Source organism: Cervus canadensis, chromosome 3, assembly GCF_019320065.1.
Source record: "Cervus canadensis isolate Bull #8, Minnesota chromosome 3, ASM1932006v1, whole genome shotgun sequence".
Taxonomy (NCBI): domain Eukaryota; kingdom Metazoa; phylum Chordata; class Mammalia; order Artiodactyla; family Cervidae; genus Cervus; species Cervus canadensis.
In genome coordinates this window covers 62,633,549-62,652,683 of record NC_057388.1, presented here as the reverse complement: position 1 = coordinate 62,652,683, position 19,135 = coordinate 62,633,549, and the positions used below count along the sequence as shown (strand labels likewise).

At 38.1% G+C, this 19,135-nt stretch overlaps 2 protein-coding genes and 1 non-coding gene across 7 annotated transcripts in view; 1 reads left to right on the top strand and 2 right to left on the bottom strand.

The window, feature by feature from the left end:
• Positions 1–4,449: 4,449 nt before the first annotated feature.
• FKBP14 (FKBP prolyl isomerase 14) lies at positions 4,450–16,772 on the bottom strand. The gene is made up of 4 exons (XM_043463298.1): positions 16,393–16,772; positions 13,216–13,367; positions 9,532–9,659; positions 4,450–6,745 (listed from the first exon to the last, which is right to left on the bottom strand). The coding sequence occupies exons 1-4, from the start codon at positions 16,587–16,589 to the stop codon at positions 6,587–6,589; spliced, it is 636 nt and encodes a 211-aa protein (XP_043319233.1). The 5' UTR covers positions 16,590–16,772; the 3' UTR covers positions 4,450–6,586.
• TRNAK-CUU lies at positions 11,522–11,595 on the bottom strand. The gene has a single exon. It is a non-coding gene; the product is annotated as a tRNA-Lys (tRNA).
• A 196-nt stretch (positions 16,773–16,968) lies between the features above and the next one.
• Positions 16,969–19,135, top strand: part of PLEKHA8 (pleckstrin homology domain containing A8) — a 68,158-nt gene continuing 65,991 nt past the window's right edge. For 3 of the 5 annotated variants that reach the window (XM_043463295.1, XM_043463297.1, XM_043463293.1), the window contains exon 1: positions 16,969–17,129. The gene's annotated coding sequence lies outside the window, so the exon portion shown is untranslated. The remainder of the gene's footprint in view (positions 17,130–19,135) is intronic. The other 2 variants (XM_043463294.1, XM_043463296.1) reach the window with 2 other exon arrangements.

The window sequence follows — 19,135 nt, the reverse complement described above, 5'->3', positions numbered from 1 at the left end:
TACTGTTCATTCTTTTTTTTTTTTTGATTTACTGTTCAGTCTTAATGTGAGAAAGAATCAATTAACTTTAGTAGGCTGTTTAATTTTCTTTAAAGCCTGTGATTTAAAACAAAAACTTGAATTACTACTGGATGTGGTATGACATTTTGTAAAAAGATCTTATATTATAAAATGTGGCCAAAATAGTACAAGGAAAAACTTGTGACTAGTCTTCAGGAACCACTGGTATAGAGGTAACAGGAGAGAACAATTATGCTGGGAGGAAATCTGGCCATTCAAATGAGGATTTCACAGCAAAATCCTTTTTAAGTTCTTCCCTATTTTCCCACAAGTAAAATGCTGTTTCTCATTTTAGGGCAAATCTTCTGTACTTGTACAGCTTCTCCTCCTGGTTATTCCACAAAAGTATAATTACCCATTTAATTAAATTTGGCTATTAACTTAAGAACCAACTTTTTAAAACCTAGGATGTCTGAAAGAGAATGTATACCACACAGAAAAGCTGCACAGCACTCCCCGTAAATGGGATCATAAGCGTAAAGAACCAACAATGTGTGATTGAATGTCATAATAGCCTCCTCTGCTTGTTATTGTTCATTCACTAAGTCATGTCCCACTCTTTGCGACCCCATGACTATAGCCTGCCAGTCTCCTCTGTCCATGGGATTTCCCAGGCAAGAATACTGGAGTGGGTTGTCATTTCCTTCTCCAGGGCATCTTCCCTACCCAGGGATTGAACCTGTGTCTCCTGCATTGGCAGGCAAATTCTTTACCACTGAGCCAACCAGGGAAGCCCCTACTCTCTCATATCCAGAGGTAAAAATTAAATTCAGAGTTATATTAACACAAAATGCACTCTAGCAGAGTAAATCCAACAAATGAATAAGAAAACGCTATAGGAAATTGGAACTAAGCCCCAAAGATCTCCCTGCCCTTCATTCTTTGCCATAATGAAAACTATCCCTCAATACCACAATTTACATTGTGTATGGAATTGTTTTTACTGTAACTATTTACTAAAGAAATTATCTTTATCCTACTGTAGTGTGGAATTTTAAATTAATGAAATGACTTATACATTCCCAGAAATCCCCAAGTGGGATATCATTTACTAGAGACCAAGGTGACAGCATTCAACTTCACTCTGGATTTTTAGAATACAACCTCAGCAAACATCTCATGTCATCTGCTTTTAGATCATAAAATGAAATTGATGGTAGGCTAGCTCACAGGCACTTAGATTGGTTTTGTAAATTACTGGCTGACTCATACTCACTGAAGGCATCCATTTTATGCCAGAGGCTTTATTAACAGCACAGGAACACAAAGAACTGATAAAAAAAGGAATCCACAGGCACTGCTAGGTGTTGCAGATCTCCTGAAGTCTTCCTGCAGTTTTTATCCTTTCCCTAAAAATAATCTATGCATATCAAAAGGAGCCACTTCATCCTTTGGCAACCCTCAAGCAGAAGGGGTCAAGAAAGATTATTGTTGGTTTTACATAAAGGATGACTGGGAAATTTTACCTAAATAAGTGAAACACAGAAAAGTGAGCTAAGTAGAGAATGACAGACTCCAAATTGACAAAAATGAAGTCTGACTGCATGGTAAAGAAGTTTCTGGAGAGAGGAAGTCATGTACTAGACAGAGCATTTCAATGACTGGTACAAAACTATAGCCACATACACAATATATATACACACACAGACACACTGCATACATACACATACTATATATACATCCAGTTTATAGGTTATACACAGTATATAGTTTGCACTATATAAATATATATATGCACATATATACATCTATATATGTTTAAGAGAATAGTTTTATTTTTTTCCTAAATCTCAACTGTATGTTCTAAAGGGATGGGTTGTAGATAATTCTGAAAAAAATTATATATAGAAGAATAAATTTGGGGAAAGTCTGAGCTCTTTTCTCCTTTTATTGGACAAAATGTACACAAAATAGCTTTACTGACTAACATTCTGCTGTAAGAATTTAGTCATAAAAAATTTCTAACCCTAGGTAAAATGATATCCCCACACAACTTAGCCTTTAACAGTATATTCCTCTTTAGGCACAATTAGTTGCCTCAGTGCCTAATGTTTTCCAAAATGCAAAAAAAGTAGTATTTATAGAAGAAAAAAATATAGGAGACTGCATATTCAAGGGCAGAGAATGAGTGAAATTAACTGTCTTTCAAATTAAGGTTCTTACACCACCTGCATCAGTATCATCTAGCAAGTGGGCTAAAATGCAGATTCGTGGCCCATTAATCAGAATCTCTAGGGAAAGAGTTAGGAATCTGCACTCTTAACACAAATCCCACATGATTGTAGTGTACATGAAATTTGGATCATTGCTATATTTCTATAGCCTTTAGAAACTGAAGCATGCCTCTCATTATGTTTGAAGACTGAGCTATGAAACCAGTGGTTGCCAAGGTCTCTCTGTTACTAGTCTGGAGCAAGGAGCAGGAAGGTGCAGAGGTAAAGTTAAAAGCAGAGGCAAAATAGTGTTTTAAAGAGAGAAAAGAATTTACCTTCAAATCCCTGGTAGTTCAGTTGGTAAAGAATCTGCCTGCAATGCAGGAGACACTGGTTTGATTCCTGGGTTGGGAAGATCCGCTGGAGAAGGGATAGGCTACACACTCCAGTATTCTTGGGTTTCCCTGGTGGCTCAGCTGGGAAAGAATCCTCCTGCAATTTGGGAGACCTGGGTTTGATCCCTGGATTGGGAAGATCCCCTGGAGAAGGGAAAGGCTACCTACTCTGGTATTATGGCCTGGAGAATTCCATGGACTATATAGTCATGGGGGTCACAAAGGGTTAGACATGACTGAGCAACTTTCACAAAGGCTCCAAACCCATATGTAAGAATGTATGGATTTCATTATACTAAAAGGGAATGTGCAAATCCTTCTAATTAGAATGCTACAGATATTAAGAGATAGAAGTACTATAATTATAATATTTTCAAATGGGCATATTAATTTATATTCATGTTTGACATTTCAGATTTCAATTCAAACTAAAGTGGGTAAGAAAAAGAATTAAAATGAAACTCTATGTCCGGGTGCTCTGCATCTCTGGAAAATAAGTCCTTTGTTATTCTTTTCCCAGAGTTATTATTGTAATGACAATTTGCCTTTTTAAATTGAAGTGTAGATTTATAATATTGTGTCACTTTAGGTGTACAGCAAAATGATTTATACATATTTTTTCTGATTCTTTATTATAGGTTATTACAATATAATGAATATAATTCCCTTTGCTATACAGTAAATCTTTATCTATTTTATATACAGTGGTGTGTATCTGTTAATCCTTGGTCTAATTTATCCCTCGCTGCCTTTCTCCTTTGGTAACCACAAGTTTTCTATGTCTGTGAGTCTGTTTCTGTTTTGTATGTAGATTTATGTTTATTATTTTTGAGATTCCACATATAAACAATATCACATACTATTTGTCTTTCTCTGTCTGGCTTATTTCACTCAGTACAATAATCTCTAGGTCTATCCAGACAACTTGCTTTTTTTATGAGAGGTCAAAGGCATTACTTTTTCCCATAACATTTCACCAAGTTTCTTTTTCTCCTCTTGTAGTTTCTAAACAACACTGAGAAATCACCCGTGTTCTCAATTCAGGGGACAGATAGCATGCTGATATCTAAACAGCATTATAGATATAAGCAATATCTTGTATCACAAATAAGAGGAAAAGTACAAATTCATTTCTACAAGGAAACATTCAAATGGCTAATGACCCATCTGAATCAGAATCATCTTTTCTTGTTATCTTTATAGCAACTCAGAATTTCATTTAATTACATAAGAAATTTTATAGCACTAATTTACTCACTAGGCATTATTGTTTTATTGATTGATTTGGCTGTGCCAGGTCTTAGCTGCAGCATGTGGGATCTTCAGTCTTTGTTGCAGCATGTGGGATCATTCAGCTGCAGCATGTGAACTCTTGGGAGTTGCATTATGTGGAATCTAGTTTCCTGTCCAGGGATCGAACCCAGGCCCTCTGCATTGGGAGTGCTGAGTCTTAGCTTCAGGACCTCCAGGCAAGTCCCTGAGAAGGCATTAATCATAATGCCTACTGGTGATACACAATAAACTTCTAAACCAAAACATTAATGACAACTACCAGCAAAACAAAGCACCACATACCAGTGCCCAAAATTCAGCATTAACTATTGCCCTCAATAGTTTGATGCTAATTTCTAAACAATTGAAACCACACCACAGCTTTCTTTACAGATATATCTAAACAGAGTGGATAACCAAGGACACATTCAAAATGTCAACACACCCCTTTCCTCACCTTACCTGTCCATTTTCCTCACTTAGTTTCAATGTAAGACCAAGAATAACAGTTAGAAAATCAATAAAGCTGCTGAGTCAACTGGGGCTTGAAGAATTTTTCACAAAACCAATTATTTCCCAAATAAACTTTATTTTGAAAAGAATACCACAACAGAGTTGTAGAAATTTAAATATAACACATCTTAGCAGTATTACTGAGGCAAATTATATACAAGTGGAGTCACAGTTCATGTCTGATTATTCTTACGAATGAAAACGTGCAAAGATGCTGCTACACTAAACAGGCAGGTAATGAAAAAACAACCATAACCTATTTATATGCTGTCATTTCATACTTGTACCTAAATATTTAGGTGGAAACTGATCCAAATTCATACAAGATAAATGATATGCTCCCTGAATAACCAAAATTCTTTTCCCTTTCCTCCTCCACCATAGATAGCATCACCTGTAATGTTTATACAATATAGCACGGATGACAAGCTACTTTCTTTCCCTCAATAATACAGTGCAAAGCTTTCTGTATTGTGGTTTGTAAGTCCTTCAAGTTGAGGAAAACAGCAGTGACAACAGTTTTCTAAATATAGGTGACTTCATCAGAGAAAGGTGTTATTTATGTTCTTCCCAAGAACTTCCTGTTTTAGTGATGAAAATGTCAATATATAATCGGTGAAAGTAGTCCACATATGATGTAGTAATTGTTCATAAGTATTAAAATAACATACAAACCACCCAGAGGTAAACAGGAATGAAAGGATTAAGACACACACCTGGACCCTCTCACCCCTAGGGTTTTTGAGGCAATTCAGTGCTCACCCTAAGATTATTCAATGAGACCAGAGACATTTCTGGATCATGGGAATTCAAAAGCGCCACATACGGCCAGTTAACTATCTTGAAAGGATAAGGATCCAAGGACAAAAAAGAGTTGACTACTAGGAGAGCAAACTGAAGAGACTCCTTTTCAAGACTAGAGGGCAGTAGGAAGATACTTAACTTGGGGACTGAAGTCTGGGTCTACAAGTCAGTTATTGATTGACCGTGGGCACAACAATCAATCTCTCTGAATGACAACGTCCTCATTTATAAAATAGGTACAGTAAGATCTCTTTTTTTCATAGGCTTAGTGAGAATCAGACAATGATGCCCTTGAGATCACTTTGTAAACTTTTAGCAAATGAGGTTTGGGTATTTTTAAAAAGTATTAAGGAAGAATTCCAATTTAAGATAAAATTATAAAATCATCAACTTTTGACTCTGGACAGACCTCTATTCAAAGGTAGCTGCTGTGAACTAACACAACATTGTAAAGCAACTATTCTTCAATAAAAATTTAAAAAAAAAATAGCTGCTCTGGGTCTGCCTCATTTTTTTTGATGAGGCAGAAATGGGAAATTTTTTATTGTATCATTGATTTCTCTTATAAGATAATGTTACTGTAGTATAACACATCAGTTATAGACATTTATCAATTAAAGAATGAGGAAGGGTGATCTGCTAGCCTTAAAAAGTAAACAGTGACTCAATCCAACTCTTCACCTCGTTTGCAATATTTTGACACATTTTATTATGAAGAAATAAACACATAAATAATTTGTTCTGTTATTCGTGGTAGGTCATTCATTGCTAGTTATGTAGCTTAAATCCCAAGCAGAATATTTCAATGTAAACATTTATAAATTATGAATTTTGTTACTCACTTCAGCATTGCACATCTCCACAGTAAAGCAGTAACTTAAAAGTAGAGCTCAACAACCATTTTCCTGTTTTCCTCAAGCAGAGACTCAAAAGCAGTAACAGGCACACTGTTTCATTACAACATGAAAATAATAAGCCTTGGGTTATTGCTAAAGGCTTTTCAAATATCAGCATCTAACTTGGAGATGAGGGAAAAAGAAATAGAGGGTGCTGATCTGTGCTATAACCTGTTCTTATGTTGGGCACACTCCTGGTTGCAATATTTTAAAATTACATGTATGCAAGTAAAACATATGGCTTCACATGTGAAAGTGAAAAATGGCCCAGAAGTCTTCTCTTCAAAAACAGATCAACTTTTTATTCCCAATAACTTACCAGAAATAAATGTACTTAGAAGCCCTAAGGGATTCCTCAAATAATATTCAGAAAAATATATAAAAATAAAAAAAACAAAGCATGAACGGAACATAGTTAACAAATAAGACTTTCTTTCAGGATGATTGCCCTCGCTTTTAAGGATGGATGCCATGTAAAATGGGAGACGTGTGTCTATAATTCATCGTGTTTATATGTAAATTCTCTGGCAGATATAAATCCATCTTTGTCTTCATCTTCTTTATCAAAAATATCCTCTACCAAAACATCATGATGACTTTCATTCACCACTGCACCATGCTTTTCAAACTCCTTCTTTAAATACACTTTAACCTACAAAATAATGGGTCACATGAATAATTCAGATTCATAAGACACCCACGTTGAGCCAATCAACATTATAGACTAAATGGGTAGTGCATTTAATTATATATAACAACTACTAAACAACTACATATGATAGCAAAAGAGCTATAAAGAACTTTTCCCCTTAAAAGCTGTTTCTATAGTGCTATGGGCTTCCCAGGTGGCTCTGTGGTAAAGAATCCGCCTGCAATGCAGGAGACTCATGTTCTATCCCTGGGTCGGGAAGATCACTGGGAGAAGGAAATGGCAACCCACTCCAGTATTCTTGTCTGGGAAATCCCATGGACAAGGAGCCTGGTGGACTACAGTCCATGGGATCACAAAAGAGTTGGACGCAAGTAAACAACAACAAATAGTGCTATAGCAGAGAGACTGAATTTTGCACAGAGGCAAACATAAGGATTATAGCATGAGAAAAACACACAATAAAGCACGTTAATCCCAGTCCACATAAAGTCAAGGATTTGAAGGACCACTATCTTTCAATCCACTGAATTATCCAGATCTAGTTTTCTAACAAGGATCAGAATTCCAGGTATTTCTCTTAAAATCAGACTAAGTGATGGCCTTTTTACAATTTAAGTAGGTGACTAGAAACAGTAGCTGCTCTGGACCTCGGTGTGATCATGCCACTTGACCTTTTGATCTCAGAGATTAAAGCAAAATCCAGACTGATGAGTATTTAGACTAAAAATTTCCATTTTTATACAGATATTTGAATATATAAACAAAATATTGCCCCCAATTACCTACTAGAGTCACCATAATGCAGTTCAACCTGTATTTTCATTTTTAATCATATCCCTATTATTCCTCTGTTAGATGAGCAATTTCAAACCTTCTCTCCTCCCCCTGCCACCAAGATGCCAACATAATGTACACATTTATTTTTAAGATTAAGGGGATTTAATGCAGTTGAAAAAGGGGGAGAGGTGGTGATAATAGATGGGCTAATGTAGAACACGTCTCCAGGGTATACTGTGTGAATAAAGTGAGATGCCAAACAGTATGCATAGGATGCTGCTTTTTGTGTAAGCAAGTGGGAAATAAAACTATATATTCATGTTTGCTAGTATTTGGATAGAGAAATACCTAGAAGAATACATTAGAAACTAATAAAACTGGATAGGAAGGGGAAGGCCACATGGTAAAAGAGGATATAGGTGGGAGAATGACTTCTTAATAAATCTTTTTATATTGAATTGATTTCTTTGAACCATGTGAATGTGTTGTTTATTCAGGATTTTTTAAATGAAAGGGAATTCAAATTTATCTTGGAGAGAAAAGAGTTCATGACTGATAAACACTCTGAGGTGTTATAAATTTAGTAGCTGTGGATCATGACCCTGTGGTTTATAACAACATATCTTATTCAAGACTCAATCATTTCTTGGTTATTAAAATGAAATGGATGAAAGCATAAAAAGGGACTTGATTTCTTTTTTGTTGTTGTTGTTGTTTAAGGGACTTGATTTCTGACTAGCCAAGCCATAATGAAGAATAGGGGGCATGATTCAGTCGTGTCCGACCCTTTGAGACCCCATGGACTATATACATACAGTCCATGGGATTCTCTAGACCAGAATATTGGAGTGGGTAGTCTTTTACTTCTCCAGGGGATCTTCCCAACCCAAGGATCGAACCCAGGTCTCCCGCATTGAAGGCGGATTCTTTACCAGCTGAGCCACAAGGGAAGCCCAAGAATACTGGTGTGGGTAGCCTATCCCTTCTCCAGCGGATCTTCCTGACACAGGAAGTGAACCAGGGTCTCCTGCATTGCAAGTGGATTCTTTACCAAAGAGCTGTTAGGGAAGCCCATAATGGAGAATATGAGTAGACAAAAAATGTAAGGATACAGATCTTTCTCCATTTCTTTCCCCACAGAAGCCAGACTAAGACACGTATGTGTAGCAATGGCTGCAAAAGCCTACATAAATTATAGAGAGAAGTCTTCTTCCTTTCCCCTGAGACTTAGAGACTAACACCAGGACCTTGAGGGAGCTGGGAAAGGTCTGTCTGCTTCTGTGAAAAATCCAGACTGGGGTCTCCTACCCTGAGCAAAACTGAGCATGTGATCTGCTTGCTGCTGCTAACTGTAAGACAATCACTATACAACTTCATTTAACAACCAGTGACATTATGCAGGACATCTATGTTTCTTACAGGAATTTGTCTTGGTAAAACAAAGCTTCAAAAACTCTGGGCAAGGGGGAAGGAAGAGGGGAAGGGATAGTTAGGGAGTTTGCAAGGATATGCTACACACTGCTATATTTACAATGGATAACCAACAAGGACCTACTATATAGCACATGGAACTCTGCTCAATGTTATGTGGCAGCCTGGATGGGAGGGGAGCTTGGGGGAGAATGGATACATGTATATGTATGGCTGAGTCCCTTTGCTATTTACCTGATTGCTAATCTCAGCTGTACCACAATAAAAAAAAAAAAAAAAACACCACAAAAGACAGGGCAAAAGCAAGATACAGTGAATCCTATTGCATTAGGAGAAAAAAAGCAAAAGAATGGAAAGTTTCAATATACTTCTCTCCAATACAATGATTTCCTATGGAAAAAAAGGCAGTTTTCAAAGCATCAGTGTTTAAGAAAACTTATAAATAACATTTTACACAATAAAAATAAATTTTATTTAAAAATACATTTCTTAAAAAATGAGTTATAGGAATGAAGGAAAAAGGAAGGGAAGAAGGAAGGAAAAAGGGAAGAGAGAGAGACAGAGAAAGGGAAGGTCACCTCATTTTTAGAGAGTTTCCAGTCATCATTAAGATCCATTTCTTGGAATGACTCATGGGATCTTGGTCCATTTCGAATCTCCAGGAGATCAATGTTGAATATCAGTGTACTCTCTGGGGGAATTTTACCTGACACATAGAGAGGGTGGGGGTTAAGTTTTATTAGAAAGATCACAAAGTTTAGATGATAGAAAACTTGCAGTAATTAACAAAATACTATTTTAACTGAATTAAATGAAGAACATTTCTCAGACTGTCACATATAGAGAAATTACTTATAGTTTATTCAAACAAATAGAATAAAGAAAGAACAATCCAAATTATTAGATCCAAAAGAGAGTTTTGGCTTTGCAATTTAAAATTGTTTTATACACACACATACACACACATACAGATGCCTCGTGGTCTGAGCATTAAATTTCAAATATAATTAAGAGATTACATATTATATGTCAAGAATGACTTACTAGGCTTTCATTCAGAGTTAATCATAGTAGAAGTGATTTACTAACTTTTGGGTCAGAAGCTGCTGGCCTAGAGACACATCTAGCATGGCCATGTCTACCACTGGGAGGCAGTATATAACAAGGTGAGCTCTGGGGTCACCCTGGGATCAAAACACATCTGCCTTTCTCTAAGTCTCAGTTTTCTCATCTGGAAGCAAATTCAACACATCTTGAGGAAATTACATGGGAGGGGGAGATATTAAAACAAATTGCTGAGAAGGGAGATAAAAATCTTTTAAAGTGAAAAGAGCTTTGTTAGAGTCCTAGGGACCTTAAAAAAAAACTAAACAAAACCAAAAACTTCTGGGAAACTGACATTATTTTCTTCCAATTTGTTTTCTTATAAGTATAATTAACATACAGGTCTGGGTAAAGATTACAAATATTTCTTAGTGCCCCAGTCCCTCATCCCACATATTCCCACATATTCCCATGAAAGAGCATTTGTAAGCATCCAAAGAACAAAACTTACACTGTGTGCTGAAGCTTACCATTCCAGATCTAGGCAGAGAAGGGCATGCACTAGAGGTCATGGAGAAAACTGGTATCTTTCCAAAAGGAGGCATGCAAACATGGTACTAAAAAACTACAAAATTCATGTTTAAGTACATGTTAGCAGGATTAGTTTCATGGGACTCTGTTTGAAGGAAATGACTCAAATTCAGATCTCTACTTGTTACAAAGTAAAATCAAGTTAAATGGAGTATGGAGAAAGAGACATGGACTAATACCATTTAGTATTTATATTAATATACTAATATCACTTATGTAGACAGAAATGGAGTAATACCATTTAATATTTATATAAATATTAAAGGTGAAACAATAAAAATACAGAAAAGTGAAAGAATATGTTAAACGTCAGATACTTGACTTTATCCTCTAAAAGGATCATTATTAAAACAAGAATTGAATTTTGTAATAAATCCTGTTCAATGCAGAAGATTTGAATAGCAAGGTCCATTTTAGAATATGTAATACTTCATATATGGCACCTATGTTCTTCTTAGGAAACTGGGCTAGGAAACCATAGTCCCCACCTTGTAAATGGTTAAGCTTAGAGGCTATGAAGTCTGTATTTTTACTACATCAGAGTGGTGTTATATCTAGTTCTAATGACTTCTTACGCTTTTTTTCTTCATCATGTAGAGAATGTGGAAGAGATAGAACCAAAAATAAAAATAACTCCCAGAACCACTGTCCATTATCAACATTCTATTTCCTTGTGATTCACCTTGTATGTGTATATATTTTTTCCTAGTACTTACTATCAGACTATATATATCTTTGTTTTCTAATTTTATATGTAACATTATAGCATATATATTTTAGATATAATTTTTTTAAATGTTTAAAAGACTATTTTATTTTAAATATTTATTTAGTTAGTTTTATTTGGCTGCACCAAGTCTTAGTTGCAGCACACGGGATGTTTGATCTTTTTTGTGGCATACAGGATTTTTAGTTGCAGCGTGTGGGATCTAGTTCCCTGACCAGGGATCAAACCTGGGCCCCCTACATTAAGAGTGTTGGAATCTTAGCCACTGGACTATCAGGGAAGCCCTGAAATGCCATTTTAAAATAATTGGGTCAATGTTCATCGCAGCACGGTTTATAATAGCCAGGACATGGAAGCAACCTAGATGCCCATCAGCAGACGAATGGATAAGAAAGCTATGGTACATATACACAATGGAATATTACTCAGCCATTAAAAAGAATACATTTGAATCAGTTCTAATGAGATGGATGAAACTGGAGCCCATTATACAGAGTGAAATAAGCCAGAAAGATAAACACCAATACAGTATACTAACGCATGTATATGGAATTTAAAAAGATGGAAATGATAACCCTATATGCAGGACAGAAAAAGAGACACAGATGTATAGAACAGACTTTTGTACTCTGTGGGAGAAGGCGAGGGTGGGATGATCTGAGAGAATAGCATTGAAACATGTATATTATCAAGGGTTAAACAGATCACCAGCCCAGGTTGGATGCATGAGACAAGTGCTCAGGGCTGGTGCACTGGGAAGACCCAGAGGGATGGGATGGGGAGGGAGGTGGGAGGGGGGATCAGGATGGGGAGCACATGTAAATCCATGGCTGATTCATGTCAATGTATGACAAAAACCACTACACTACTGTAAAGTAATTAGCCTCCAACTAATAAAAATAAATGAGAAAAAAAATAAAATAAAATAACTGGGTCATATTTTATTTAGCTACACCTCTGTTATTATACACTTAAGTTGGTTTCAGTCTTTTAGCTATTAGAAACAACATAGTGATGGACATTCTGTTTATAAATCTTTCCCCAATACCAGATTATTCCCTTAGGTTAGATTTTAATGAAGGAATTATAGGATGCATGCATATAAACATCTTTAGGCTTCTCATAAGTAGCCCTTTGGAAAACTGCATGGTCTCCCACCTAAACAACAGGTTTTATTGACTGCCCTAGAATACTAGCACAAAGGCTCCCTGAACCAACTAGCCCAGTCGCTTCTGCTTTATTAAACTCATTTCATGTCATTCCATTATTTATTTAAATAAATTATCAAACACTTTATAAAACAATTTTAAAACAAAGATGAAAAGAACCTCCAATAAAAGCTCTGTTGTGGGAGATGTCAGTTGTGACTCATACACAGCTCACATCTAAAACTACATTTAATGACTTAATAATCTATATTTCAAATGTTCAACTCACCAAAACAGTTATATTGAGTAGTCTTTCTTTTTGCATTATTAAAACAAATCAGTAAGTTTCAATTGGGGAGGATAAAAAAGTCCAGGAGACAATGGTGACACTGGCACAACAATGTGAATGTACTTAATTCCATTAGACTATATACTTCAAAATGGTAAACGTTATGTTATATATTTAATACTACCATTAAAAAAACCCCACCAAAAAAAAAAAAAACAACCCACCATATTGGTGAGCAATAGTAACAAAGTTGAGATTACAGAACATTTTTTCATTGATAGTTCAGTTGACCATTTATATATTATGATTAATTGGCCACTTCAAATGATAATCAAGACATAATTATACTTTCCTAAGATATACAAGTCCTGTATTTACTTCTTGAAAAAAAAAATACACAGTAGTTACTACCTTCTATGCCTAATCCAGAGAAGCTGTAGTACAAATGTAGAATTGCTATTACCTTTTCCTTCTTTTCCATAGCCCAAGGCAGGAGGAATGGTGAGCTTTCTCTTCTCTCCTACACACATTCCCTTCAAGCCCTGGTCCCAACCTTTGAGAGCCTCCAGGATGCCCAGGGTGAACCAAACAGGCTGCCCATTGTTATGTTTGTGACTACAACAGAAAGAAAACACATTTGGGCTCTTTAGTAACTTTATCATGGCTCCTGCTCATGCTCAGTTGCTAAGCTGTGTCTGACTTTTTGTGATCTCATGGACTGCAGCCTGCCAGGCTCCTCTGTCCACAGGACTCTCTAGGCAAGAATACTGGAGTGGGTTGCCACTTTCTTTTCCAGGGGATCTTCCCAATCCAGGGATGGAACCTGTATCTCCTGTGTCTCCTGCACTGGCAGGCAAATTCTTTTACCACTATGCCACCTGGGAAGCCTTACTGTATACCAAGTATTATCTAAATGTTTGCTTCTTTTAAGTCTAACAGTGATCATAAGAGATAAGTACCATTATTACACCATTGTACAGTGGAGGAAACTGAGCTCAAGCGTGCCAGTATCTGACCTAACTCCAAAGTTCAAAGTTCAAACTTTGAATTCCAAAGTTCAAAGTCTTAATCACACAGTGATGCTTTCCCTGGGAGACCACTAGGGTGCAGAAGAGGGATAAAATAATGGAATATGGATGAGTTTGGGAAGGAGGACGAGAGGCTAGGAATACTCACAAGGACAATGGAGAGTCGAGAGCACAGCATGTTACGTCCTCTCTACAACCCCTCCTGATGTTCAGCCTGCTGATGGTTCGGACAGGGGCAAGAGGCTGCTCTTCAGCCCTGAATCCCCACTCAAACCCTGGCCTAATTCTCTCCCCAGGTGTTTATCATGGGGCTATGCAAGGAAGTCTGGAAGAGGGGCCCCTCAGGGACTGGAGAAGAAGTGAATGGCCAAGATATCCTGGCTCATGAGAGGCCAGCCTAAAAAAGCCAACCTGATGGGCTACTGGAGGGGCTTGTGGGCTGAGTAGTATCTAACCCAATTAACTCACTCTTAGTGCAATAAGGGGGCTTCCCTGGTGGCTCAGATGGTAAAGAATCTGCCTGCAATGTGGAAGACCCAGGTTCGATCCCTGGGTCAGGAAGATCCCCTGGAGAAGGAAAAGGCAACCCACTCCAGTATTCTTGCCTAGAGAATTCGATGGACAGAGAAGCCTGGCAGGCTACAGTCCATGGGAGCCCAAAGAGTTGGGCATGACTGAGAGACTAACATCACTTCAGTGCAATAAGGGAACTGTCTCATTCTCTTGTAGGTGAGAACCAGAAGTCACTCTACTAAGCTTCCCAAGTACCATGGTTACTAAATGTAGGTAAAAGCCATCACTTCTTTTCCTGAATTTTGCCCATGATCAAAGTAGCAAAATGGCAACTGTAGAACATAGAGGAAAGCTAGGACAGAATAAAGAAAGAAGAAAGAATCTAGTACCTAGTACTGTTGCAGTTTTGGCACGTTTACTGTCATGCTAAAGGATTTAGGCCATTTACCACAAAGGTTATGGTTCTTGAAATGATGAACGTGCTTTATAAACTGATCATTTGGTGGTAGTTTCATTATAATACTCCGAGTTAGCAGGTTTTGGATATTTACATGGAGGCTGCATGACAATATTCCGCTCATCAGGAACTAGAACTTCAGTAGCAAAGTGTTAAATAATGTCAAGTGGTTTACACTGAAGTCCACACAGGCTTTTGGTTCTGAGACTTGAAAGGCTGGATCTAAAATAGATCAGACTAAAATAAAAATGTAATTGAAAGTTTCAAATGCAAATCATAATATTATTTAATGTCCAACATGGCACTGGCCTGATTGATAAAAAAAGATAGGGCTATTGAGAATTCAGTGGCAAGCCACCATCTTGGAACTTTTTTCAAGGGCTAACAGAGTTCAGAGAAGAGTGCCACTGACTCTTCTGACAGTCATGACAGTCCAGATCGGAATGCCCAGTAAAGGCAGTTTATCAGAAAACAAGGTCTAGGAAGGGCCATGAAACTTTGCTGCTTTAGTTCACATCATTCACTCTACCTGGGATGTCCTCCCTTCCTCATTCTCCACCAAAAAACCTCCATCCATCTTTCAAGACCCAACTCAATTATGATCTCTGGGAAGTCGCTCTCTTTCCCCACCTTCAGAACACGATTAATTTTAGAGTGCATTATGCTTTGTGAGCACTTCGAACAGTCTGTCCTTTACATCATGAGTTATTTGTCTTCCTTCCCCCCTGTAGACAGTGTCCTGCTAGAGAAAAACCCACTCTTAGTCATCTTTGTATCCCTAGGGCCTGACTTGTGGTCACTCAGTAAGGACTTGACTGATGGATAGATGAATGAATGGATGAGGCTGGAAAGAAGTCAGATAGTTAAAATTTCTCTAGTATCAAACAAAAGGGCTAACATAAATGTTCAGTAAATAAGTCTGGAATGGAATCAGAGATTCAATGCCTAATTGGAAATCACTATACTTGTAAAAGATTTCCATGTTGCAATTTCTTTCTTTATGAAACAGAAATAATGATAGTGTAACCACCTGAAAATCCTTCACTGTAGGTATTGGATTAATCTTCCATAACCACACCCACACCCATCAATGAAGTCTTTGATTTCTAGAAAGAAACAAATAATGAAATGAATCATGGTCCTGTGCCTTGACCAAAGTGTCATCTATCAGAACAGAATTTAAATAAGTCAATGAACTAACGTTAACATATCCGATAACAAGCAAAAAAATGATAGTATATTCTGCTCATGAAGTTGCTATGAAAAGTTAAAGTAAATTTCACCTACACTAAAGTTATTTTCCCTCAGGATCAAAGTTTGAGAAATGAGAGTTCCTGTAAGTCTTTTCTACTTATTGCCTAATTATACACCTAGATATTTCTACAGTATTTCAGAAACTCTAGTTCTAATTTTTATAATTAAAAAAATTACTACTTTATCCTGAGCACGTTTCCAATAAGATCTTCAAAGGCCTTGTTATATAAGACTGGCTTTCAACAACTACCTTTCCCCATAGAAAAAAATTAGATATTTCAAATTTTTTAGAGAGATAAAGCTGGTACGTGCCACTATCCCTGCCCAAGAGCTGGCATATGTGGGTTGGGTTCTTTTACTATTTTACCCGAAGGGTATGATAACTTACGTGGAGTGAAATAAGGAGCCGTCCTTTTCTAAGTAGCCTTCATAGTGGACCAACATCAAATCCCCTCCTTTAGTCTTGCGATGGCAGATGAACGGCTTCTGGAGAACTTCAATCTTCACTTCTGGTTCTGGGATGAGAGCCCCACTCAAACAAGTTACTAACAGTGTCAGGACTGCATTCCACAAGAAAAGCCTCATGTTGCCAGGGCAGGAAAGAAGTTGCTACAAAAACACAGAAAGGGCCCCCGACCTCATAGAGTTAAGAAAGTAGTTGAAGACTTAAAGACAACAGCCTCTGGCAAGTCATGACTCCCCCTTTCCTAGCAGACGTGGCACATTCACCACGGACAACTTTCCCACGCTTAGCGAACTCACCTCTAAAGAGTTAAGCCCAAACGCTGCCCTGACTGGCTCTTACAACGCAGGCTCCCGGAAAGACGGCCTCCCATTGGCTTGTGATTCTGTCCCTCAGGAGCGTCTTAAGCCAATGGTGTCACAGTATTGCAATTTGCAGTTCCGCTGAGGGGAGGTAGCGCAGTAGCAAACCACCCGGAGTGGTCCTGAAGGCCGGGGATTACAGAATTCCACAGTTCAGGAATTGGAGAGAGGGGTGGGGAGCAAAGCTAACCGGAAACCTCAGACAGATTCAGAGGTGTAAAGAATCCGCAGGGGTGTGAAGTCCTGGGTCCAGGGGAAATGGCACAGGTCTCTGGAAAGACTCCTTTCGTCTCACGGTTGGTGAGAGAACCCGCCCCCTTCCCCCCAAACCCCCGCACACCCAAAAGTATGGTAAGTGGGCTTCCGAGGTGGAGCAGTGGTAAAGAATCTGCCTGCCAGTGGAGGAGACGCTGGAGACTCGGGTTCAATTCCTGGTTGGGAAAAAATCCCCTGGAGTAGGAAATGGCAACCCACTCCAGTATTCTTGCCTGGAAAATTCCATGAGCAGAGGAGCCTGGTGGGCTACAGTTCATGGAATCGCAGAGACTCAGGTGACTGGGCACGCAGGCATGTTAACAGTGATTTAGGTTTTAAAGTGCTTTCCGGTTCTTCGTGAACCTCACTACTCTGTGGGTAAGGCAAGTTCTTTTATCCCTCTAAACTTTCTAAAAGATAAGTTAATATTTTGGCTAGGAGAGGTTAAGTGTCCTGCTTAAGGTTATTGAGCCCCAAAAGCTGTTGAGCTCCATCATCGAACCATCTTCTGATTCATTCTACAACACCGCACAATATTATGATCACAAATAATTTTAGATGACCTTAGTGTAGAGGGTCAATAACGAGAGAAGACCCTGCTGCTGGGAAAGATTGAAGGCAGAAGAGGGCGACAAAGGATGAGATGGTTGGATGGCATCATCGATTCAATGGACATGAACTTGGGCAAACTCTGGAATATGGTGAGGGATAGGGAAGCCTGGTGTGCTACAGTCCATGGAGTCCCGAAGAGTCGGACACAACTTGGCCACTGGACAACGAAAGTGTAGAGGGTCAATAATAGCCTCTATCAAGGATAAGGATGTACAGACCTCTGTTTTAAAGTAGAAATAGTAATCACGGTTATGAATTACACAGGCTAAGTTTAAAGATTTTTGTTTTACATTTTTTGCATAATTTCAAAAGCAATACTTGTTCATTGAAGCTGACTTGGAAGAAACTGGAAAACATTCGAGTTTCCAGTTAAAATACAGGAGTCACAGCATAGTGCTCTGTGACAACCCATCTGTGGGATGGGGTGGGAGGTGGGAGAGAGAGGTTCAAGAGGGAGGGGATATGTGTATCAGCTCAGTTCAGTCGCTCAGTCGTGTCCGACTCTTTTCGACCCCATGAATTGCAGCTCGCCAGGCCTCCCTTTCCATCACCAACTCCCAGAGTTTACTCAAACTCATGTCCATCGAGTCTGTGATGCCATCCAGACATCTCATCCTCTGTGGTCCCCTTCTCCTCCTGCCCCCAATCCCTCCCAGCATCAGGGTCTTTTCCAATGAGTCAACTCTTCACATGAGGTGACCAAAGTATTGGAGTTTCAGCTTCAGCATCAGTCCTTCCAATGAACACCCAGGACTGATCTCCTTTATACCTATGGCTTATTAATTTTGATGTATAGCAGAAACCAAAACAGCATTATAAAGCAAGTATCCTCCCATTAAAAACAAATAATTAAAAAAAAAATACAGGAGCCTAATTAAATTTGAATTTCAGATAAATAGCAAATTAATTTTTCTGTTTTTATTTGTGGACTCTGGCAACAGATTTTGCAAATAAAAGATTTTATTTAATTCTTTAGATTACACTAAAGAAAAAGAAAAAATCTGTAATGCCACCATGCAGAAATAGTCATCAACATTTTGGCACATGGTTTTGTGACATATGCCTAAAATAATTAGGATCCTACTGTACACTGTTTTGTAACCTGCTTTTACCACAGAATCTATAGTTAACATTTTCCTTAGTCAAATATCCTTAGCACAGAACTTTCTCACACTTTTTTTTTTTCTCACACTTTAATATGCATGGGAATCCCCCCTAGAGATCTCCTTCAGGAGTTTGCCGCCTTGCATTAAGATCCTACATTCAGTCAAGTTCCTAGGGGCCTTCAGTGCGGCTGTGCACGGCCCACACTTCGTGCAGCGGGCGTTTTAGAGTTTAAACATCTGTTTGTGCTCCCTGGTCACTCACAGTATTCTATAGTGAAATTCCCATCATCTCCTTATGCCCTATGGTTGGGTACCCCCTCAATAGCCTTGAAG